General features: G+C 44.6%; 1 protein-coding gene across 1 annotated transcript in view; it reads right to left on the reverse strand.

The window, feature by feature from the left end:
- The window catches only part of phf21b (PHD finger protein 21B), an 85930-nt gene that overhangs the window by 22046 nt on the left and 37186 nt on the right, over positions 1 to 26698 (reverse strand). The window contains exon 2 of the mRNA XM_071915771.1: positions 5787 to 6044. Within this exon, the coding sequence (XP_071771872.1) occupies positions 5787 to 6044 (258 nt within the window). The remainder of the gene's footprint in view (positions 1 to 5786; positions 6045 to 26698) is intronic.

The raw sequence follows: 26698 nt of genomic DNA on the forward strand, positions 1-26698 counted from the left end.
TGATTGTAGTTGCCTGTTATAACTGAGTGTGTGTGTTATGCATCAGCGCTGATAGCCAGGTTTGTTGATGCATATAGCAGCAGGAGCTATAAGCTGCCTCTTTGAAGTCCAGCACTAGGCCCATGTCAAACACGCGCAGCAATTTTCAGCCATCACCTATGATAGGCTGCCATCCTCTCTGTTGTTTGAACGTAGAAAACAGTCTGTCATTATTTTCCTCTAGGGGAAAGAGCGGCACGTTACAGACTAATTAGGGAATCATAATGAGTGAGGAAAAGGGGGGGGGGGGGGGGGGGGGGGTCACCTTTACAGCATGTCTCTGCATATGCAAAAGTACACAGTTTACCATTTGGGATGTGAAGATGACTAAAAACCCTGTTAAAACCCAGTGCTATGGACATTTATTGTTTTTAGCATGCTGTATCTATTATTTATTCAAGTGCATATTGGATTTCAGGAGACAGCTGGGCCAAGACCTAGTTAGGGCAAATCAACACACATGTAGAGCCTGTCTCTTTTGCAGAGTGCAGATCAAAGAGCACTGTTCTGTTCCATAGAGGTCATTACAGAGTCTGGGAGGAGGACGCACACTGCTTGTTCCCACAGCGACCACTAGAGAGCGCTGCGCGGGGCCAAAGCATCACGTTGGCTCCTGGCTGACGGCGCATGCTTACACACACACACACACACACACACACTCCATCTTCTCCATGAAGCTTTTTATTTCATTCATGCTCTGTGCCCAAACTCCAGCCTGTGAAATATGGATATTGCTTCTCTAACCTGCTTTCTAACAGTAATGCTGTTACTTTACAATCCCTTACACAATCAGAAAAAATCTCCAATAGTGCAAAGCGCATACAGGCAGACTGGATTAGAAGTATTTTTAGCTCGGACCTGTATAACAACACTGTTAAGCTTGGAGTCATGCATTCCATGAGCTTGAATGTCATTGCTCTATCTGTGCAAGTGAGAAATTCATTAAGTCTGGTATGTCGACCCAGGAGGAACGGAGAAATTAAGACAACATATCTCCTTTAACCCCCTCGCTACTTTATCCCTCTAGTGTACCTTCTGCCATTTAATTAGCTTTATACTCCGCTTGTACAGTGTAGGAACCTATTAGTGCAAGCTGTCAGACTGCAGTGCGCACACACACACACACGCATAAGTTGGTCTGTCTGTCCTCAGCAGGGCCCATTGGTGGGCATGGTGCCCGTGCAGCCCTGCCAGGGTAGCAGTTTGAGTTGCTCCCCAGAGCTTAAGGCCCCCCCCCCCCCCCCCCCTCCTCCTCATCCCCCCACATGCGGGTGCTTGCTGCCAAGGCCTGGGTGCATCTGAGCCTATAAAGCACATACAGTTCCTCAGCAGGCCGTTCCAGTATGCACTCCCTGCATCAGGCCCACATCTGGGTCTTAACACCAGAATGAATAGGCTAAATGATTTAGAATGACATTTTCGATTATTCTCGAGCCTATTGCTGTGTACTAAAGCTATATCGCAGTCACAACTGTGAAACATTCACACTTCAAATCTTGCAGCGTTACAATTAAAGCTGCTCACAACTCTTTTTGATTCAGTAGCGATACCATTACTTTCATAATTGCTGTTAGTCCAGGTGAAATAGGCCAAATTGTTGTGATTCTGGCATACTAAAATTGGTATTCATGTACAGTTTGATGTTCTGGACAGTTTCAGAGTTGGAATTAAGAGAACTGACAAAATTGCCATTTTCCCATATGCCTGATAGTAAAATTACCATGTTCTCAAATTGCAATCTCATTGTATGTCTCCACACAATACCACTGAATTTGCCTTTACATGATGATGTGAATAGTTGATGTTTTCCTTAGCACTATTGTATTCCTTGGCCATCAACACATAGCTGTAGACATATGGGAAATGGAAAAACCCATTTGCTTATAATGGTGGAAAGAAAAGTGGTCACCACGGCTGATTGGTACCATTTTTGCAACGGCTCCAATTCTGAAAATGTTCAGGGCATCGAATTGTACACGCAGACCAATTTTGATGCTTTTAACCTAAATGTGAACAAATTATCTACATTTTGTCTAGACTATGTAAAATGTGTAGTAAAACAAGCACAAGTGACTGAATTGTAATGTGAAGTCAACTACTCTAGGTAGATATGGCTAACAGGACCCTACAAATAAAATCAAAACAATAACTGCCAAATTGACACCCATTTGGCCCAAACCCCGATCTGAGAATGAAGTTTGACTTAAGTAAATTACTGTGTAAAGCTGGGGTGGCGATACTGGGAAGAGTAAAATCTATACTCCGGATATTCATTCTCTTTCTCTCATAGTTGTAACTAGTAGATGAAAGAACTATGAAATGTGACCATGGTTAATTTTTCCAAACCTCTAGTGGTCACCAGGCTCATTTTGAGAGCCGCGGTTCAAGGACTGAACCTATTCACACATTATCTTTCACAAACCACGGTTGTTTTATTTCAGTAGGCTACTGTTAGTCATTCAAAGCAGTAACTGGGAAAGCGGCCACTTGAAGGGGCCATCTACCTTCTCCTGGCTTTGACAAGACTTGGAGGCGGATGGAAGAGATGACCTTGGCTGTTGTTTAAAGAGGATAAAGATGTCTTTGGAAGCTGGCAGGATGGGGAGCCATAAAAGAGAGGCAGGATCGCTGCTGAAGCAGAGTACTTTCAAAAGATTCGCCTCCTCGTACTCTCTCTTTTCCTTTGCTCAGCGAGTTGCTAATAGTAGCTTGCAGAACCGCAACTCCAATCACTGGTAAAGGCTTTTTACAGCAGCTTCTTCTGCCATTTCAGTATCACCTCCTCAGTCAAAACAGTGTTTCATGTTATGTGTGATATTTTGTCGCAATGGAGAAACCATTATTTTCTCTTGGATGTCAGAGGCCACGCAGAGTAGTTTTCTTTGGTATTATTATGAAATGTTAAATGAGGGCAGAAATGACCCAGACAGAAACCTGCCTGAACAGGAGGGTTACGCAGATAGCGGACTATTTGCTACACCTACCAAAAAACTTTCAAAAACACTGCTGAAGTGAAGCAAGTACAGACAATTCAAAATACAGGCCGCTTTACAACTGTGTTCCTACCACAGATCAACATCTTTCAGGAGGAAAGTTGGAAGTTAACCAGAAACACATCAGGATAAAGCTGTCAAGTAATAGCCAGCCAAGTAACCTGCGGTTTCAACAGAGAGTCTTGTTGAGAGGCACAGAGCCGAAACAGGCTGTGTCACTTGTAAAGCACTCAGAGTTCACTAAAGTGCTACTGCGCTGAAACAATGTGGCTATAATGTGTGCACTCATGCAGAGCTACAATCCAATTACACCTCATTATTGATCTCCAAATTAGTGGCCAGGTGGTCTGAGGGACCTGTCCCCCCCAAAAAAATAAAAAATCTCTTCTCCTCAGTCCACACATCAACAAGACATGCTTTTGATTGGCCGGGCTTTATGACTCTTGCATCCAATTGGTGGAGGCAGGAAAAACGTCGAGGCCGTGAGCTTTCTTTTTATTACCTTGTGCACCCAGGCAGGCAGCTGGGTGAGAGCGCCCACTCCCTCTAAACAATACAGCCATAAAGAGCGCTAAGACAATCCCTTGGCGTGACCCCTCTCCCCCTGACAGCCCATAAGAGGGGGGAGAAGAGAGGGCAAGGGAGGGAGTGATTCAGCCCGGATGACGATGAAGGAGGGAGGGAACGAGTCCGGGCTTCTCCAAAGTGACACATTGATGAAACATGGCAGCTTTATCGCACGTTGCGTCTGTTTCTGTGTTGGAGCCCCGGACCTGTTCTCCATTCCAACCAGAGGCAGAGGACAGCCTCTCATATAAAACAAGGCAACAGTAAACATGTCGTCCCCCATGAGTGATGCAGACGCCCCTAGGGCCAATCAGTGACAAGATGCATCATCCCTCTAAGTTTCATCAAAATTGGGCTGGTGGTGTAGCAGTTTTGGCCTTTCAAAGTTTGAAATTTTGACCTTTAATTATTGTGACCCCATTAGGCCAATCAGTGTAATTTGTAAGGACAGCTGCACCTGTATAGCAAGTTTTGTGTCAGTCATACGTACGGTGTAGCAGTTACAATTTAACCGCGCTCTTATCAACGCAATCAGTGTAATTTTCATCAAAATCAGACCAGCGGTGTCTTCGATGTCACGTTTGATGGACGGACTCAGCCCGATCCATAGTCCACTCCACACTCCCAATTTCATCGCATGGGGGGAATACTATTGGATGGACAGCGCACAGTGGAATCATAAGGAGGAGCCCGCGGGCCCTGTGGCTTGGCCGTCCTCTCTCTATGAGGCCATGCAATTACTGTAATAGTGTGGAGCCTGCCTGTGTTGAGCGTGAAGCCCTAATCCAAGCCGTGTGCTGATGGAGGTGATGGTGCTGAATACAGAGTCCAGAAGCAAGGAGAGAGACGGTGTGGCTGGAATTGTAACGGGGAGAAGAGGAAGAAAAATATAGGGTTGCATCTCTGATGAATACAATCTTGCATGCTCGTTAAGTGAGCATGCCGACACAGTCGAATAATGTGAAGATTACGTTCCTCCACCACAAAAGTATTATGTGACAATGTTCCCCATGTGAAAAGGTCAGATAACAGGTAAGTTTAGGTAAGTAAAGTAACTTTGGTTAAGGTTAGCGTTAACGTTTGGGTTAGGTTTAGGCAACTAAAACAATTACGTTAAGGTTAGGTTAAGGTTTTGGTCATAGTTAAAAAAAAGAATTTTCACTCGCAGTAGAAAACTTCTAGCAAGTTATTTGCACTTTAAGACACCTTGCTCATTGCATGAGACCAGGCTGGAACATGCATGACATGTGAGTACTGCAAACCTCACTACACTACCATACAGACCCATGAACTTTTATTATACACTTTCTTGGATTGTTGCACAGTGCATTCATGTGGTCTTTGGTGCTACTAATTAACACCATTGGTAATCCTCAACACTGTAAATACATACATGATGAAATGAGCACTAGTTTGACATGGACCAGTTTGTTCCATTTACTAATGTGTTACTAGTAATATGAGTCAGTAGGCCTCTCTTTACTTCTTCTTCATTGTGTACCATGTACAGATCAGTAGGGCATCAGCATAGTAAATATAAAATTGTTTTAGTGGGTAAATGTTTCTCCATAATCAACATCCTTCAAATGTCAGAATGTTACATTTAGTTCTGCTTTTCAATTTTAATGAGGACCACTAACTGGGAAGAAGAATGATGCAATGTGATAGGAAATACAGCCAATCACTGAAATCACTGACAACAACAATAATATCAAACTTGTTGTACGCAACATTAGATTTCTGTGTTGATTTGAGACTGTATGTTGACATTGTAATGTGCGGTATATGTGAGTATTATACCTAATGTTTGTAGCATGGCTAACATACAGTAGATATGTATTTCTGGAGTCAGCATGCCAATTCTGAGTGTATAGAATGGACCCACCCATGTGTGTACTGCCCAGGAATATTTTAATAGTGGTAGTAGTACAAGTAGTAGTAATGGTATCAGCAGCAGCAGTAGTAGTAGTAATACTAGCAGTTGTAGCAGTAATAGAGGTAGTACTGGTTGTAGTAGTCATATTGGTTGTAATAGTATAGGTAGTAATAGTAGCAGTAGTACTAGTAGTAGTACTAGTAGTAGTAGTAGTGGAATTAATAGTGGTTGTAGTAGTAGTAGTAATAAAGCCTGATTAGCTAATACATTATGTTAGTCTGCTAGTGTTAATGCTGTTGTTGCAGTAGTACCTGAGAGGGAGGCAGCTCTCCGGCTCTCCTGCTGAAGGAGTGGACTCCAGTGCCCGCCACTCTGCCGGCGGTCTGGAGGTTGATGGGGGACGTCTGCAGCGGCTCCGAGCTCGCCGCCTTTTGTCCGTTAATGTGTGCGGTCACCATGGAAACGGGAGCCTTTGCCGGCACCACAGAGATGGCGATGCTCTGGCTGGGAGGCTTGATGAGCGACAGGGGCTTGGTCGTCCCTACAGGACAACTTCTTACTGCCAGCTTCTGTCAGACAGAGAGAAAGAGACAAAGAGGACTGTTAGAGATTTTAAAAAAAAGAGACACACAGATGTGTTGACCCACTCGAAGCTATTTCATTCCATTTGTACATAGGGCATGATTAAGTTCTATTTATACACTGTGGGAATTTAGAAAAAATGCACTGGGCAAATATAAATAGAGACAACAGCCTGTCACTACTACTACCACTACTCCAACTACTACTCCCACTCCCACCACCACTATTCCTACTACTTGTACTACTGCTACCACTAGTCTCACTATGGTTACTAATACTACTACCACCATCACTACTCCTACTATGAGTACTACTACCAATACTAGCACTACTACTGTTACTACTACTACCACTACTACTAGTACTGATGCCAGCTTCCGTCAAAGCGAGAGCACTGTTAGAGATAATACAAGAAAGAGACACCTAAATGTGTTGACACAGGACTTTAACTCAAAGCTATTTCATTCTATTTGTACATAGGGCACGTTTGAGTTCTATTTTTAAACTAAGGGAATTGAGGAAAAGAAAATGCACCGGGCAAATAAACAGAGACAACAGCCTATCTTCATTTAAAACCCTAACGTGAGCAGAAAACAGAGAAGGCGGAAAAGGGTGTAATTTAATATATGGAGGAGAGCATTAGCACCAGTCCAAATACTTAAGTCTTACCTACTAAAGTACTAAAATACTTTCAGACAGAAGCAACAAGCATCCTCAGTGACTAGACACTCTGATTTACCACTACTACAACTGCTACTACTATTACTACTGCTACTATTATAACAACACTTTCAGACAGCAGCAGACTCTATAATTAAACTCTCAGCTACTGCTAAAACATTGTTAGACAGTCTCTACTGCAACAAGCATACTCAACTAAATACTGCACTACCACTCTACTACTAAAAAAACACTCATACTAATACTATAATAACAATCTTTAATGAATGTATCTTTCTATTTGTACATTGCTCTATTGTTAGACTTAAATGAAACTCGAAGACACTGGCAAAAAAATGTGCAGAGCAAATAAACAGAGACAACAGCCTATCTTCATTTGAAAGCTAATGTGAACAGAAAACAGAGAAGGCGGAGAAGGATCCAATTTAATATGTGGAGGAAAACACTGGCAGCAGTTCAGTTCAATAGTTGAAAGTGGGCTATGTCCACAGTGCCAGACACTACTGCTCTAGCTGTCCTACACACCAGACTGGCCTCATCACGTCACACACACACACACACACACCATCCTCGCTCAGCCCCACCCCCACCCCTCCTCCTCCTCCTCTGCTTGGAGAAGAAAAATACATCTTCCAAAGCAGAGATAAGTACATCTCGCTTTCCCCTCCGCTCACCCTCGCACAACTGAAAGAAGAGGCACTCTAAATATTTTATATTCCATTCCACTGCCCCTTCTTATTTCGCCGCCGCCTTTTATCGTTTTCTATGGAGTACAGTGGGTTTGCGGGTGGGGGTAGGGATTGGGATGGAGGGGGGAAAAGGGATTTCTTTCTGTGCTGTTACTCTGGCAAAAGGAGGCTGTTTGTGCATCCATCGAAAAAATTTTGTTGCACACATCCCGGCAACAGGGCCTTCAGTTGAAAGCATTTTCAGTGTCCTCGTGCGTTGCAGTAATTACCCTTTAAATACGTCACAAGTAGCAGGCACTTTGATAAACAACATCAAATGCCAGGGAAACAGTACGTTATATAGACTTGGACAAAAAAAAAAAAAAAAAGCCCCTCAAACTGAAAATATTCTCATCTACAGGATCGTTTATTGTTGCCGTTTCCCAGTATCTGCACGTTGTACTTTTACTTGATGTAAAACCCAGGGAAGAAAGTTTTCCAATTACCACGGAAGTGACTTTGAAGAATTATCCAAGCGAACTGATTACGTTTGCAGTTGCTTTTAATTTTTTTTCCCTTCTTTTTCTGATGAGAATCTGAGCGGAGTAGAACACCGCCCCCCCCCATCCACACACGCACTCACACCCCCTCCCATAGCTTAGTAAACTCACTATTATCCAGAGTGCTGGGGGCCTCATTCTCAGGCCAAACAGAAATGTGAAGGGAAGTGAAGAAAGGAGGAGGAGGGGGGGTTCAGAGATTAATTTAGGGGCCTGCTGCCTGAGATGCTGCATTCCTAATCAGGTAGCCAAGGCCTCCTCCTCCGACAAGCTCCAGCCTCTGTTTTAAGGAGGGTACAGACGGGTTGGGGGGGGGGGGATGGGATGTTGGGGGGGGGATGCAGGGGTTTTTGCGGGGGTTTTGCAGAGGAAGGTGGAGTTTCCGTGGAAACTAAATTCTTGCTTTGTGTCCAAATCCACTCTAATCAGCATGTCAAACAAGAAGGGGGATTGTTTCAGAAGCACACCAGGGTGCTCCCGTTTCACTCTCTCCCCGTCTTTTCTGCTCACTCCTCCTCTCTCTCTCCCCATCCCCTCTATCTCCGGTATGAGCCGGCTCCTCGGATTAAACAAAAGTTACCAAAATAGATACAGTGCAATTCTGTAAACATAACAGAGGCGCAAGCCAAATCTGTTTTATGCCCGTTCATTCCCAGTCGGTGCAGTTTTCGGAGCTCGCAGAGGATTCTCTCTGGATAATTTTAAGGACAATTACCTGAAAACGAGAGCAGTTCTGGTCCATTTTACACTGACAGATGAAGTTTCCACTACTTCTACATAGGTGTATAGCAGGCAGTGGTTATACAAGATGTGCATAAAGCCGGCTTAGATTTGATTTTCACTCTACGAAACTGCTGACTGAGAAGTAAATTAACCTAGATTCATAGTCAGGCTTTGGGTGAGGCCAAGTGAGAAGCCTTGGGGGGGGGGGGGGGGGAAGAAGAGACAAAGTCCATCATAACTGTGCAGAAAGCGTACAGTATGAAATCCCAACACTCCAGAAAGCCCCCTTGCATTTTCCAGTGTGAACGGGGACTTTTATTCACATGTTGTTATTTATTAATTCCGCCCGACAATGAGTGCGGTTGGGGTCCCATTGTTTCAGGGGATCAATGTAATCCACAGGCCGCCACAGCAGCAGCCTGCATCAGGGCCCAGGGGCCGCCATTCACCATTTGTTCAACCCGGGGCACCTCTGATTGTCTCAAAGGTCACTCATTTAAAACCTCTCCACTGTTGAGGAGACTCGTCCCTCCTGGAGAGGCAGAAAGTGAAGAAGAGAGTGAATGAAGGGACAATAGAGAACAGAGTATGTATGGGTATCAGAAAGCCAAATTCAAGACGTTTGAAGACCTTTTTTAATGCTTTTTAAGACCAATTCAAGGATACCTAAAGCCAATTCATGAAACCTTTTACATTTGCGGTACCAAACAATGTGTCTGGTAGCTCTTCCTCTGGCCCACAGGAAGTGATGCGTTTTACATTTCCAGTTTGTTTGGAATAAACAGAAGAAGAACTGAGTAGTTGGCATCAGCAGCGATAGCCACCATGGCTGAAGGAAAAAGACGGTGCAGTACTGGACACGCCGTTTGGCAACTTCGCATGTTGGCGGCCCCAGAAGGCAGCAAGAGGGAACTGTGTGAATTTGGAGTTCATTACCCAGAAATCCAGTAAAGTGCTGACAGTAAACTAAAATTTCTTGGATGCGAGTCCAGCTTTCTCTGGACAGAACACTCACTCTCTGCTGTTTAGGATTTCAATCTGAAGTTACAATTCAGCACTTCCTGTGTACAGAAGATTTCCCAGCAGTGACCATAACAACACCAGAATTTTGGGCAAACAGGGTGGATCTACAGCGTGCGATGGAACGCTCTTCTGTATTGCAGTCCCATTTTGTGATTAAGGCTGATCAGATGCATTTTTACATAAAAGTCTTGTCTGCTGCAGCTTTAAGACATTGCAATGCTTTTTAAGGCCTTAAATTTAGATAATTTAAGACTTTTTTTAGAGTTTTGAAGGACCTGCAGATACCGGAGAAAGAAAGAGCGCTGACAAAAAGGCAGGTGGAGAAGTCAAGGCAGCCTCCCTCCTCTCCGCTCTGACAGGCTGGTAAACAAGCCATCCTCCTACACTCCGCCGGAGAGAGAAAGGCGACTGCCTCCCTCCCATATGCTACACACCATCCCTTTGAGGCTGTTAGGATGCTGGGGGAAAGCAGGCCATGTCACTGGAGGTCTTTGTGAGAGTGAATTGCATTGACAGTTTTAAGCATTTGCTAGTGCTGCTGTGCTTTTTTTTTTTCGGTGTCATTCAGCCGCGTGGTATCGGGCCGCCTGCCAAACCATGTTGTCCCTCTCACCCAGGATCACAGAAGTGCCTCTAAGGGAAGAGTTAATTGCACATATCGTGCCATTACAGGCCCTCAGGTATGGATTTTCAGACTCTAAGAGGGCCCGCTAATGTACAGAGGGTGCAAAAGAAAACACCGCAAGACAGCAACAATGCCTCAAATGGCTCTAATTGTTCCACTCGTTTGTCTTCTCTTACAACGAGTGCAGAGTAATCAGTTAAAAGCTGGTTCTTCTCGCCTGACAAATAAAAAGACTTAATTCCTGGCGGGTGAGTTTATGTATTGGTCAACAACAATATGACCCTTGAGAGTGTTTGGGACAATTTACGGGGTTTTGTGTACCAGATAGCTTCTATTGGAGATTGCATAGCAAGAAAAAAGAAAAAGTTGCTTGTGCCGATGAGTCAAAATCAATCGGCATGTAGGCTACAGGTTGGCAGATGACTCGTCCACTACAAAGCCTTCTCGTTGCTTGATCACTGTTGCAGAGGTGCATTGTGGGTGACATGATGACCCCGAGATGGCAGCCCCACCTGATAGGGAACAAGTGCGTGAGGACATGTTAATGGCGTTTTAAGGGCCGCGTCTTAATGAGCCATTTTCTCTACACATCTTGTCGTGGAGTTAAATTAGACGCAGGCCACCGTCCCTTTCATCAGCGTCCACCCGCTCCACACCTTTCATCCTCCCAGAGCCGGTCTAATGACTACTGGCCATGTTGATGGGGGAAATGGGCTTTTCTGATGCCAGCCCAATTTTCTGGAGCCGCTCGCGATAACTTCCCTTTGAGAGCTGATGATTCACTTCAGCATATTCCCCATCTCCAACTTGGTGCACATCAAAGTGGTGCAAATCACCACCAACTGTGCATTGAGCTCAAAAGGTGTGTGTGTGTGGCCAGCCTTGGGCTCACGGAGCTCCGTCCAGCAGCCATACTGCTGTGATAGCATAGGCGGCGGCAGTCACACAGGGTTTGGTGCGCAGAGATAGGCATGGAGGTGGCAGATATTCTCTGCTCCCTGCTCCTCTCTACAAAGACCACCGGTGTTGTTTGCTGGGTGAGGGAGTAGGTTAATTGAAACCTTGGAAGCGCTCCCATTGGAGTGCTGAAGATAGACAGTCAGCTGGAACCACAGAACTGGTCATCCCGTGAAGTGCCAGGAGCTATTGTAGCTCAGTAACAGTTGCATTATATTGCACAAGAGTGCGAGTGTCAGTCGATGGCAGTAGAAGAGGTCTGCTAGTTGTGGAAACCTTGTGGCTCCTCATTGTATACTTACTGCCTCTTCACGCAGCAAAATGTCATGGGCTGCCCCTTTCATATAAACAGGTGAATCCATGCTAGAGTTTCACCGATATTCAGCATCTTCAAATCTGGCCATTTTCATGACAAAATGACACATTTTCAGTGTTTCCCCCAGTATTTTATACTTGTCAGGGTGGAAAAGCCTCTGAAACTGCATTTAAACCATCATAGGAGACTAAAACTCTCCACTAACCCAGACTAATGAATTTCTTTTAGGATTAGCAGCTCTTTAAGACAGGGTGACACACCACACCTATTCAATGGGAGGGAAAGTCTGGGACATATAAGGCCTTCAAATGAAGAACTAATATACAAAAAACGTTATTGAACAATTAAATGAATAGATGAAATGGGCAATTGTGGGTTCTTCTAATTGTGGGTTTTTCTGTAGCACTGGTCAGGGAGGAACCTCAATCATATCAGAGGTGGACCACATGACTGGCCGATATCAGATATTTAATAAAAGGCTAATATCGACCTAATATCGACAAACCAGATAGATCGGTGTAACCCTAATCCATGCTCAGCAGAGTGCGGAGCTGCCTCAAACATGGACACCACTTCATCAAAACTGTCGCATTCCGCACAGCCCTATCCCTCGGAGCATATTGTCGACTAAATCTTTAAGTCTCCCTGGAGAGTCAGAATTGGATGATACACTCCTAGTCGCCACACACACCTTCAGAATTAGATTCCATCCTGATGGAAAGCACAGGTCCATTGCTTTGACACATGTGACACAGTGTGCTTCCAAAACACCTCTGGACTGTTTCCCTGCTGGGTCGGAGCCACCCAAACGGGGCAGAGATTACCAAGGGATGGGATGTGCGTGTGTTTGGTGGGGGGGGGCAGTGTGCTCCGTGCCGTGTTTGTTGGCTGCGCCTCCGCAATGGGGCGGCAGGCCTCAGTCCCTGATGCCCCCTTGCCAAACTGTGGGCGAAGGGCCAGGCTCTCCTGTGTGCCCTGTTGATAAGCACCCAGCTGCTGCGCTCCTGCCAGGGTTTCTTCTGGAGGAAATCAATCAACACTGTGGCACACTGTGACCCCGGGAAGGGAAAAAGACAAGCTACTCAACAAGAACAACAGCAGCCATCCCTCCCCGATTCCACAGCACCTTTCAGGACTCAAGGGCCATATTGGTAAATGGAGTGTAAACAAAGAAGCGGCTGGAGGCAGCGTTGATGGCAATCTGAATGACTACTAAGGCGTTTCTCAGCAGCCCTTATCTCAACAGTGTACTATCAAAACAGTGTACATTAATGAGTGCGGATAATCCTGTCTGCTTAGTGGATTCGCAGTAAACAGCGCAGGTCTGATGGCTGACCTTTATTGTGGCCGTCAAACGATGGCGGGCATTTTCAATTAATTTCTGCCAGTTGAGCAGGAGAAAGAGCACCTCATTCACAGATACTCTGATAGCTAACAGAAATTGAATGATACAGAATGTGCAGAACCTTCAATCAAAAAAAAAAAAAAAGTGCGTCAATGAGAACCACCTTGATAACGTCACTCCTTACCACTGCAGAAATGACAGACTGACTGGGAATGAATTGATGCTAGAGATGAACAATGTTGTGTGTCAGGCATTCTGTCCCGATATAAAAGTGTTGATTATTATTGTCACTCCTTTGGTCCTCTCTAACAACAGATAGGAATCACATGAAATGTTCATTACGCAGCCAGCCAATGAAACAACAAAAACACAAAAGGCGTCCAGCCAAACTTTGATCTGACAATATGTGGAGGGACCAGAATTAAATCCCAACTCCCAATTTCCTCCCAGAGAAAACAATTTGATCATGTGGTCACTGCCCGTCACACCGTCGGTAGACAATAAATCCATTTAAATGCAAATCATACATGCCCAGAGTCCAATTTTCTTCATCTGAAACAGGGCTCATTGGAATGTGACACATAATACATTAGCCCCTTTACTGAAGCAACACTAGGCTATGTCCATAAGATAATAAGAAAGGACAAGAGGGCGAAAGTTTAGAACAGTAAGACTGGGAGTTTTCTCCATTTCACTGGTTCTTCCAGCCAATTTAACAAAATGTCTGAATTATTCTCTAAAAAAATGCTTTCTGTAGACAAGCTTAAATCATGATGAAGATAGAGTTGATAGTTTTGTTTGCACAAAAATAAAGAGAAGCCGTCTCGACTTGGTAAATAGGTACAAAGAGAACTTTAATTACAAAAACAGAATTAGTGACATTGCAACTTCAATTAATCAATAGAACTGGCCTAATCACTTTGTTTTTCTTGAGGCCTGCTTCCAGGCACTTTGATATACCCTTTTTTTGGTTGTCAATTTGAGAAGTGAATAACACAGGAAATTACACCGCAGCATCAAACTCTGGTTTGTTTATCATGTCAATTAACTTTTCAGCAAGTGCCCAGAAGATATTTCACAGAGAACTAACTGTGAATGCCAAACAGAAACAAAAACATATTTTTGAGTCGGGCCTGCTGTGAGTTTCCAGCTATCATCAAGATTTCAATCATTAATCTATGCTAATTGCGTTTTCAGATGTGGATGGAGCCAGTGCCACCGAGATGAATGGAAGTTGATAAAAGATGAGAGTTGGGATGGAAGGGTTGAAACGCCCTTTTTCGTCATCTTCAACCCTTTCAGCCGCCTGTTTGAGAAAGCCTCTTTCACTCCAGTACCCAGAAGAAAAACTGTTGGCGTAGCTGCTTGATTTGCCGTTGAAGGAGAAAAATAGAAATGTAATCTACCCTGTTGTGACACATTGACATTGCCTGCTGTTCTCACCGCAGCCCCTCTCAATCAAAAAAATGATCAAATCTCACGCTCCCTATTGGCAGCCCCCACTCTGGGCGACACATCCCCCCTCTCCTTTTATTACAAGTTAAATAGCATGTCAGCTCGGTTCATGTCTGTCTCTCCGATTTCAGACCAAGCAATATTTGTAAAGACACTCTCAGATACCTTAGAGGTGTAAGGTAGTCGCTACAGTGTGTGCAGCGGTGAAGCAGTTCTAGCAGTTGCAGGAGCAATAAGGATTTTTCTGGTCTTATTTTACTTCTGCACCATCACAACCTCAGTGGCTGAAAGGGAAAAATGTTGCTATAGAGACTTGTCATTCGATCACAGTTGCAGCTCACAGCCCACACAGTAGGAGCCGGTATGTAAATGCAGAGTAACTGATGCCCATAAAGAAACAAGAAGAAGAAAAAAAAAAGCAACTAAACGAGTGGAGAACCTCAATTTGTGTTGGTTCTGAATCCTCCCGGGGTTTGTCAGCACGCTGCGGGGAGGCTCATTGCTCGGCCTCTTTTAATAAAAGCCCAGTTCGCGTTGGCATCTTCTTATGTGTGCGCGCTCGCCTCCTGCCTCGCCGCCGTTTTATTACCAAGACCCTGGCTGCTTTCTGTCACTTCCCATCAGCCTCAGTGAAAGGTGGCGAGCGCCTCACCAACACAACCAGGAAGTTGCACAGTAGGCGGAACAGGCAGCAGGTGCCACTCAAACCTAGAACCGCTTTTTTTTGTTGTTTTTTTTACTGAAGAGAAACCATGCTGCGATATATTTTTTTTTTTTTTTTGGACCGGCTGCTGGATCAATGCAACATGCTTGGATTGAATATCAATGAATATGTACACCACAAGAGTGAGGACAAGTGATTGTAATTGCCCAGCAAGCATTTCAGACAGCGACAAGCAGGAAGTGGCCAAGCTCAATATCAACCCAGAAACGTATGCAGCTTTTGAAACTGTTTTGAACTGACATTGGAAAGATATTTAGGTCTTGATTTCACAAAACGATGCTAGCTATGGACGACACCTTGACTTTCATTTTGCGCTATATATTTACACAGGTTTTCAGTCCTATTAACATATATTCAACATCAACATGTTTGCTGCTGCATTCCCCCTCCTCCATATTGTTGACGGACCATACAGAGCTATTGCTTTGGCTTAGGGTTGGTGGAAAAAAAAAATCACAATGGGCAAGTTGGATATTCAGTGTTGTATTTCATCAGTCAGGCTGAGGATGTTGCTTCACGCCATGAACAGAGGATCACTGGAGGTTGACTCAATTACGGGAGAGACCTGAGCATAAGCCCGACTTTCAGAGTCCCAGGGATGAGCTCTTACCCCTTCCTGACTATGTAAAAGCAAATCACACACATATGGAAAATGATGCAGTTTTTTGTGTCAACTTCAGGGCTTCTGTAACTAATAGTTGTCCTGTTTCTCTCCCCAAACCATATCCAGTAGCTAGTAATCATCGCTTGATAATATCGAATACCGTGATATTTTGTGAACATTGCAACATTTTCTGCGGTATTGAACATCAAAGGTATCAAAAGCCCAATTCAAGACTTTTTAAAGACCTTGTAAATGCTACCTGGAATTGAATTTAAGTCAAAATTAACCAAAATAAAGAAACAAAAAGCTGCCAAAACCAGCCCATTTCTGATTGAACATAGCTAATGAAACTTCTGAAACTATTAAAGGGTAGATTAAGAAACTGCACACAGGAAATTGTTTACAGACAGCGATGTCTGCTGTGTTTAGTAAAGCAGATGTAATGAAAACAGGACAGTTTTAAGCCATTGTATTTACTCTATTCACCAAATAAACATCTGTCAATACTCCTATTGCATTAATTATTCTAAATGAAAAACAAACCTGTCATTACATAGTGTCAAAAACATAAGACCTCTAATATCTGTATTTAAGATATTTTAATACTTTTTAACGGCTTAAATTTAGATTATTTCAGATTTTTTCAGACTTTTCAAGGACCTGCAGATAGCCTGGCTTGACATGAGAGCTGGAACTAGGCAGCAGTGAGGCCCATCTATACTAATGCGTGCAAACCAGCCCTCGAGCCCCCTCTGGCCATTCCTGACCACACTATCAAACATTCAAGATGCTCCTGTGTTCCTTCCTCTCCCCCCCCTCCCCACCCGTCCCTGTGTCTCCCTCTGATTCAGACCTCTGTTGTGTCTTTGGAGAGCTCATCAAAAATGGAAGCTGTAGTAGAGATAAGCAGGCCAGGGCTGCTGTAGTGAACGTGTCCCAGCGAGCGTTTAGACGCTTAAGGGCGTCCTGGTGGCTCAGGTTTGGCTAAGGCGCACATCGTGGACCCGTGATGTCCCGGGTTTGAGTCCGACCTGGGACCTTTGTCACCTGTCATCCCACCTTTCTCTCCCAATCGTTACTGTCTATCTCCACGGTCTACAGCACCAAAATGAAAACAGTAGACGTCCATAGTCGTCCATAAGCTGCTCCCTGCATCGTTTTGTGAAATCAGGACCTAAATATCTTACTGATATCAGTTCAAAACAGTTTACAAAGCCGTTTTAATATGAAGTTTTATTGTGCCAAAATGTCATTGTGCATTTTGTGCTTATTTGGCTTGATGGTGAGCTGGCCACCTCACGCACATTGTCATTCGTGAAATGCTTGTAGGTTTTACAAGTGTTACGGTACCTTGGTGATTTTAAACAGCTAATACTGTGCTGCTTAATGCTCTGTGCTGTTAGGGTTAGCACTGAACTTCAGCACCAACACTCAACACATTATAGCTCTTTTGAATTTTCCGTCTGTTGCTCTTTATCTTAAAGGGAACTTATTTTGCTGCATTTCAGACGGTCTGGCTCAATATCATTTCATGTCGTGGTTACATTCAATCAATACGACTGTTTAGTAACATAATAGCTGTGTAGCGGAGTCGAAGCAAAGTTACATCACATCGACTCAGACTGCCACTTGAAATTAGATTGTCTGTGAAAAGAGACAAAGTCTTTAATCTCTTCTCATTATGCTTTTGCCACGCGATTATGGGAGAAATATCGCCAGGGTCCCTAACCCCACAGCATTTATCCAAGGCCAGCCAAATCACTTGCTAAAGCAGAAATGATCTTAACATCATGGAGAGAAATGTGGCTCCGGGCCCTCGGCATAATGAAGACATTTATTTGCTCACCAAACCAGCTCGCACCTTCAGTGAGAGCAGAGGATATTGACCAGCCGCGGTAACAATCAGAAACCGCTGAAAGGTCAAACTCTATATTAAGCGAATAGCGAAAGAGGAATTATAGAGCGGATGCCGCGTCCACCGATCATCTTAACTCTCGTCTCCTAATAGGGGATAATAAGGGAATGAAAAATGGCAGGAGGAACGGCCCGGAGTGCGGCAGCCGTAGAAGTTATCGGTGTTGATTACGGCCTGGTTAGTGTGTGTATGGACAGGTCGGGCCAGGGCGCCGGAGCCCAGCCTGTCTCCAACTGTCCTCCCTCTCTCCTCCAGCACTACCAGCTCACATTTCATCCTCACCATCACAAATAGCCTCACATATGGCCGGGGAAACGGCCACTTTATTAATTCAGCAGCAACTCCGTCTATTTGGCAGCGGAGGGGGAGCCGAGAGCAGTAGACTCTGGGCCGGAGGGGGGTTCGGGTAGTCCAACTGGCCTCTGGGAAGGCAGTGCCAGGGTCCGTGCCCACGCTAGCCGCCGAAAACACAACCGTTTAACATGTTGGATTAGCCGGGATTAAGGGCATCTGTTGAGCAAAATGAAATGCTCCTATTGTGTTTGTTTCCGCGGCGATGGCAAAGAAAGAGCAAATGTGACTGAGAGATTCAAAAGTAAAGAGCGTGGGTATATCATCAGTCACCAGCAGCAACACTCCAGCTCATGTTGAATCACCCTCAGGGCAGCATTCAGGGAAGTGATCAATACTTGCTGTTGTCATTTCACCCCATTGAACTGCAGATCAGAATAATAACTCCAATCCAGTCGATGATTGACAAAGGTTTGAAAGTTGAACCATGAGCAATCAATTTGTATTCATAGCTTGGTAACGTTTGCATGCATTACAACCTTAAACAGCTCCCATGTTCTCTGTTGTTCAGGAGTGAACTGAAAGAGCCTCGCATTTCCCAACAGCTTTGAACGCCACACCGAATGTACAGACAAAACATAAACAAAACTCTCATTCCATTCATTCACTGTTATATAGTGATATTTCTATTTCTAAATTTATAATTCTCCACCTATTCATAATGCACAAATCTCACATAGTCTTTCTGTCACAGTAAGTTCTGCTGCTTCTGCTGTTATTTTGAACATTCTCTTAACGCTGGTTTCGATAAATACAAATATACGAAATACAAAAATGCACTAAAAACTGTCCAATAAACAAGCTACTTATGAGTCATGTGACTTTTGTTTACAAGCCCTGGTTGGCTTGTAATCAGGCCGCGTGAACTTAAATGAGCTAAATAATGCAACAAAGTAAACTTTTCCACTCAAGTTTGGACCAAAAGAACCCAAAACAAACTGTAAGGTTTGGTGAATTCTCTCAATAGGACTGTCGGCATGGCCTTCCTGTCTGCCAGGCCTCAACATTGTACCCAATGAGGCCTCGAGACACGAGAAACCAGTGATGGAGGAGAGGGAGGGGGCAGGAAAAGGGGACAGCTGGCTTTCCTAGAGAGATAGAGAGAGCGAGAGAGAGAGAGGGAATGGGAAAGAAGGGGGTCCATGGGTGGTGGTGGGGGGGGGGGGGGTTGCCTTAGCAGGGAGAGGCTGAGAGAGGAGGAGGAGGGGGGGTTGTGCTGGAGGCCAGCAGATGGACCCCTGCTAACAATAGAGCCAGACAGATGCAGCCACAAAGAACAGCTACCACACACACACACACACACTCCACAACACAATAGTCTGAAGGACCATGCTCCTGAAGAACCACATGCCACACACACACACACACACACATTGTGGTGGGGAAAAAGAAGTGGAGGAAGGTTCTTCACTGTCAGAGAGAACTGGGGATTGAGAACTACTGCACTATAAAACTATAAAACTACAGTAGATAACTCAGGATGGCAGCGCTGAACAGAGTCCAGACGCTGCAGACAAACAGAGCAAGACCGAGTCAAAACCACTAATCCACAACTCTGACCATACACAGTCATCTGTCACGCGGAAGCAACCAGCCTACAGACCAGTTGGAAACAACAACACCACCAAATCCAAAGATACATTTTGATTTCATCCTGTTACAAAGAATAAAGCGATTTTTCTGGTGACACTAATCTCCCACCTGTGTGATAAAGCTGCTGTTATTGACTTTACTGAAAACATGAATTTATTTCAGTAAATTCATGGTTAGAGAAGTTTCTCATTTCCCCCTGTGTATAATACAATGGGCATCAGTTCACAAAGCTATCAACAAAATAAAATACAACAATCATATTTGTGCACACCTTGTATGTATGCTGTAATCTTTCACATATTGTCTTTTCTCATGCTCTCATATTCCTCCCATGGTTATATATTGCATATACTGATATTTTATTCTGCTGCTAGTTTACACATCCTGTTTATGCTGGAATTCACATAGTATGGCACAATTCCATACATTTCTACTTAATATGTCCGAATGTTGGATGCTCTTCTTCCTCTTTTAGCTGTATCCAATCACTATTTGCTGCAGCAACAACCCAGTTTCCCCACAGGGATCGTTAACGTTTGATCAAATCTAAATGTAACTTTTTTTAAGCTTTTATATTTAAAGTTTCCTTAACTTTTCTCTGGAAAACAGTGAGAGTAGACTGAACTTCTATCGGCAGCACCATACTGTGTCTCTTCATAGATATTCGAGAACTTCCTGCAGTCGCCCAGGGGGTTTTGAGGGGGACAAAGGGAGTTTCCCCTCCCTACCCCCTTCTACTAAGGGGGCAATACAGCCTGGGGCAGGAAAGAAATGGGTCCCAACACACACACACACACACACTCAAACTCAAACTTGTCCTGTGAAGGGAGGGGCCTTACCGGTGGTTCATGCTTGACGCGGAAACACTGTCAAAATAACGTAATCAGAGAGCTGCGCATGATATCGTACCAAATTTCGAGATTGTCCAAAATTTGAAACGACGCCGACGGCATTGCAGTTATGTAAACTTGCTTCCGTCAAGGATGGGCTGAATAAAGAGGAACCAAAACTTTGTCATGTTGTTGTCATGAGAAGCGCGAGAAGCGTGAATGCAGAGGTATGTGGACAACACACCTGCGTTCATATGAAGCTCCCGCACATCTTGCCGCAATAAAAGCATGAACCAGGCATTAGGGAACATCCTGTACCCAGCAGAAGGCCCTAAATCCAAGTGACAGCACCATCCTCCATCCAAAACAACCCCTCATCCTCCTGCAGTCTGCTGGACTTTCCCTCCACTATCGGGTTTATGCAGTCCATCATCCCGCGTCGCAATCCCTTTGTTTCCCCATTTAGCTACTCAAGCACAAATTACAATAACCTCTAACTTTCGAAGCTTGACTAAACACACTGCGTGCTCACTGTGCGCCAGTGTGCTAAAGACAGATAGTCAAGCTAATGACTGCTGTCTGAGGGCTGTTAAAATGAAGAGTAACACCAAACAAGCATCATTGCTCAAAGTGAATGGTAAATGCAAATGAACCTGCAAAACATCCGTTTTATCCAAACAGACAAACCGTGGTTAACCAAGTGTTGATCCTAGACTTGGCATGTGGTGTGTAATTAAGCTCTGTGTCGGAGAGAGAGAAGGAGATGGGATGAAGACCGGACATGAAGGAGAAGACCTTGTTGCCTGCCGAGCCGTGAAGGAAGCCGAACGCAAGATAACAGCCACCATGTCTCATCAGCATCTCTGTCTTAAAGGAATCCACCAAGTTTTTGGGAGATTGGAACTTTTGGTCAACATAGACACCAAACGTCACTTTGATGCGTCCATATTCTCTCCGCTTTTGTCCTTTCCTTTTCTTTCTATTGGATAAATGTGTGTCCATAGCTATTTATTGCATCGTTTCTTTATCAACAAAGAACTTTTCTGCCTCAAGCAAGTGCAAATTCTATCAAAATATGAAGGTTCCATTCAGCTTTTCTAATCTGAAATAATTCACACAAAAATACTTGGATGGAACCCAGATATTCTCTCTCACACCACAACCATGTCCTTAAAGTTGCACAACAAAAGATTTAAATGTAAAAATCCAGCCGCCTTGTGAGCCTAGATCACGAAGTTGGGCTGCAATAGAGAAGTGCGTCCCATCTCCACTAATTGAGACGCTGTAGATTCTCCCTATTTGCCCAAATTAAATTCTGGTGTCACTTTGGTCACTGGTGGGAAAGCTGGACAACAATGACTGAACCTCTTCATCACCTCCACCTCACCACACACCAAGACGAAGTAGTTTACTGATGTCACTGCACAGGATTTATGGGTAATGAAGTCCTCAAAATTCATACCATCACCTCTGGCTGTGTGAAATGACCTAGTGCAGCTTTAAATGCCAGTTTACACCCTGTCATCTGCGTGACTGAAAGGCCTCCCATCACTATTACTATCTGCGGCCGAAGCGAGGAACTCCATCACTTTTCTGCAGCACATCTCCACTCTTAACTCTCTTTGTCCTGGCCGCCGCGCGCTCCCTCCTTTTCCCCGCCTCGTCGAGTGTGACGACTTTCAATATCAGTGTATTTGGCTCGGGCCAGCGGGCAAATATTGACATAGTGGATTTGAATGAAAAAAAAAAAACGTTCCTCCGACCATTTCTCCAGCGGCGCGTCCAAGCCTCAGCGATGAGTCTTTCCTACTGGTCGGAGGAAGCTACTGCAGCTCTTGGCGTGCGTCGTGCCCGGGGGGGGGGCTGGCTTGCCAGAGGAAGATGGGGGCTATTCTGACCACAGCGTGGGGCTCCAGGAGGCTGCCGGGACCTCCCGTCAGCACGAGCCATTTCTCTTTCATTTAGTTTTTCCTTTCCAAACCTGTCCCACTGACTGGTGCTGTCATCAACTCAGCTGGTTCTGAACCATCAATCCCTCGCTTACATGCCAATTACCCTGTCTTTTCAGTCGCTCGCTTTCTCTTTTTCTCCCCCTCACTCTCTCTGCAACTCCTATTTTTTATTTTTTTTCCCTCTTTCCATTCAAACACAGGCACAATTCTGTCACACAATACCATGAACCCCCGATTGAATGGTGAAATACAGGCTGCTGGAGAAGCGATTCAGCATATTGGCGCTAATGCTGAATAGACCTGGTCCTGAGAAGACCTCTGCCTCTCCTAGCTCTCTCTCCAACTCATGATTTGGTCATCCAGCCAATTACCATGCCCTTAACAAGTGGCAGACAGCTCCCCCATTAAAAACAGCCCCCCAACTCTTTTTCTGCACCATTATTGCTCATCCGCAATCACTTCAAATTAGATCTACAAGTCAATACGAGAAGTCAATATTTAATTTGCTCATAGCAGGTGGTGATTTAGTCAGAGACATGGTGGATCCGCGGCGCAGGGACAGACAGGCATCATAAAAGCGGTGTCCTTCATGTACAGCGGCGATGGGGCTAGGAGGCACATGGGGGAGGCAAATAGACCGGACAGCCGGTAATACAGAGAAGGTCCAACTAATAGAGGTCATTAATTGTTGACAGAAAACAGACAGGCATGGAGGCTCGGCAGTTAGCGCTGTGGCCTCACAGCAAGAAGGATGCAGGTTCGATCCTGTGATCCTCTCTGTGTGGAATTGGGATTTTGTTTTCCTGGGTTTCCTCCCATGGTCCAAAGTCACGCAGCAGGTCATCTGCAAATTTCCTCAAGATAAATCTAAGACTTTGTAAGAGCTAATATATCTGTTCATCCAAAAATGGGGAAAAAATGGCTGGATACAAAACGTACATTTCATGTATTTATTCTGGCACAGACGCCGCAAAACAACGTGGTGGCAGACATTTTGGATTTGATTTTTTTTTTTTTTCGACTCAGCACTCCACAAACAAGAATTCCATTGTTGAAGTGCATTTCTCTGCCTCACACAGTACTTTTTTAAAGACCTTTTTATACCAGTCATTGTCAGCTGCCAGAATGAATTATAAGACCAATCTCTCCACTGAAATGAACATGAAAATGAAAAACACTGTAGGCCTTTGAGGATACAGGTCTGCGTGACTGTGCTGAATCTCAGCGCACCGAGAAAACGCAACATCTAAAGGCTGCATTTAAGGCTCAGAGGTTGTATTTAACAGTATTCAAGGACATTTGAGGTCTTGAATTTCAATAAATCACATTCCAGACATTTTTAAGACTATTTCAGGACGCGAAGACGCCCTGATGGAAGTCAGACTGCATGAATGTGACTGGGAATGAATGAATGGATGAATGAACGAATGTGGCAGAGAAACTGACTCCAAAGAGCTGCCTACATTCTGAAAGACTCACTTTTTTCGGGGTATTAAGACACAAGCCTGGCTCCCCATAACGTTGACTGGCTGTTATTCACTGCAGAACCTCCAGAAATGCTCCTGAGAATCATTTAACAGCTTCACTCCGTGTTATATTATGATGTTCAGAATTGATCTCCCTCTTCGGTTGTGTCTAATTATGCCTTGGGGAGGTAACAAAGAAAGGTGTTCCACAGCGTATTCTTCATTACTTGGCTAGTGGAGGACCTTGGCAACAACTGAATGAGCTTTCAGTCACAAATCCTGTGTAAAGACTTGTGTTTATCTGTTGTGTTATTCCGCGCTGGGTGGCAGTTGATTCCGCCGCAAGAATTCAAAATGCATTAACACTGCTGGGGATTTTTATTTTTTTGCAAATGGAGCACTCATAACTTTCGCGGGTAGTATTAAAATTACAGATCTTACACTCCAAGAAGCGACTTTAATTACCTCCTCCAGTTAACAACAACAGTAGTAAAAGTGTGTTGATAAAACACTTCTTACAATATCACAGTCATGCCATGTTGAAAATGATTGGATACCATTCAAACTGACAGGGTCCTGCCAGAACGCATAACCTGCCCACAAAAAAAAAATGCAAATCTACCCATTTACAAGGTAAACCTGCGCACTATAATAGAAAACAAATTCAGCCTCAATTACACACGCCGATGCCTTGCAACAATTATCCACCCATCACAGAGCGCAAAGTTCATTTTAATTAGGTTTTTCCAAAGTACTTATGCATCGCATGCTCTGCAAGGGAAAAAAATATGCAAGGGCTAGAAAAGCAAAGCTGCCACAAAGCAAAGGGAAATCGACTTGCACTCCATAATGAATCGCCGCTCTGAAATTAAACTGACACGTAATGAATCTGTGGCGGGTTTTTTACTCTCCCCTTTGTCTTGCCTTTTGAAAGAAGCCATTTACATTCTCAGCATTTTCCCGCAGTCACAAATGCTTACTGTCACTTAGAATGGGACAGAGACGAACTGTGCCCCGATACAGACTTTGGCACAATGGAAATCAGCCCGGTACATTTCTCTAAATCCGTGTGGGAGGGGATAACGTGTCCATTTTGGACAACTATGTTAGAAAAGAACATTTTGTATCTCCGTCTAATTGAATGGGGAGGGAGAACAGCCATCAGCAGTTCATGTTCTACTCTGCACTGCAAAGTTTTCTCCCCCCCCCCCCCCCACTCTCTCTCTCTCTCTCTCTTTCTCTGATCCACTTCATGCTGCAGTGAATCCCTTTTCCTCACCCACCCTGCGCTTTAACAAACACTAACAAACAATAGGAAACCTCAGGAGGGAGAGAGATGCTGTTGTGCTATCACAGCTGGGCCAATCCCAGCCGGTCGAGGAATATCTGTGTCTATTTGTCATCTGTAATCTAATGGATATATGTAGAAATGTCTTGGGACACGTGCGGTAAAAAAAAAAACTGAAGCCTGAGTCGAACATCGTTTCCCTCCAAGCAGGGCAGGTGGTTGGGATGGGGTGTGTGTCCAAAAGAGCGAGAGAGAGAGAGAGAGAGACAGAGAGAGAGAGATAGTCAGATAGATAAATACAGCCGGCTTCATTTTGTATGCATTGCTTTCCACACTGGGGAAATTTATAAGCAGAGTGCTGATAGTTTCCAAATCAGTTTGACTAGGGAACAGAGCAACGCTGCGTCAGAAAGATTACCTTCCTGCAAAGCCCACACCATTTTACAACGTCTACACTGTATTCGACGTTTTACTATGTCAACTCATTCACTATTGCTCTCTCTCTCTCTCTGTCATTCTCCGGCTCTTTGTCTATGCCCGGGCTTTCCTGCGGTTTGCCTTCAGAAAAGCGTCTTGCTCAGTCGGTATTACTGCAGAGAATTCCGAGGCTGACTAACCGGCGTCTATACAGGGTTTTAACTATGCAGGGGGGTGAGTTCGAGGTGACTGAAGTCGTCGGGGAAGATCGTTTCCGGCGACAAATGCCCAAAATGCAAATGTTTGGCTTTTGGCGTTAAAAGGCCACGGAATAAAGATCGCTCGGAGAAGGTGACGGAACAGAATTCTCTCCAAGTTCAGCTGCATTTGAATGACTCGTTTTCTCTCAGAGCATCATCCCTCCCCCCCTTCCCCCCTGAAAGCAACAAAATGAAAACAAATGGCATTTCCCCCATATTTACAGCCAGAGCATCTGTTCAAAATGCACACAAACACACTCGGCTTCTGCTTTCTTGTTAGCATTTGGACGGGCAAAGCTTTCTAGGGAGCGCATTAGCCGTTTGGCTAACTCTGGTGGGGTTCGTCTCTCCGAGCTGCAACCGCGGAGCCTCCCGGGAGCGCCAGCCACCTGCCCGGCCAGCCTCTTTGCTCTTACGCCTCTCTTCCTCCAAAAGCGATTCCGTCCAACGTAGCGTTCCAGCCGGGGGTCCGAAATTAAGCGGCACCCGCCACACTGACCCGTAACTTTTGGAGACATTTGAACGCCTCAGTTATATGCAGTCTTTGGTCTTTGCCTGTTCTCAAACTCCCTGCTGGCCACCGTACACTCTCCCTGCAAATGTCTCTGCCGAAGAAGCCGAATAACTGAACTGCAGCAAATATTGCTCGCTTTTCGTAAGTACAGTTGATTGCATTAGTGTAAATATAACCTCATTTTAGTTTTTATTACCTTGGACTGCTGACATCAGTGGAGTCGCTGTCATGTTTGCCACCTGTGTTGACACACTTCAGCAATCCCTGATGCCAAGTGGGAGACATCAGAACCTACAAAAAGTCACACTTCCTACTTGTAATTACCATTAGGAGGCTGACATGAACAGTTTTTCCGGCTATTTGTATTTATGGTA

This window comes from Centroberyx gerrardi, chromosome 24, assembly GCF_048128805.1.
Source record: "Centroberyx gerrardi isolate f3 chromosome 24, fCenGer3.hap1.cur.20231027, whole genome shotgun sequence".
Classification (NCBI taxonomy): Eukaryota; Metazoa; Chordata; class Actinopteri; order Beryciformes; family Berycidae; genus Centroberyx; species Centroberyx gerrardi.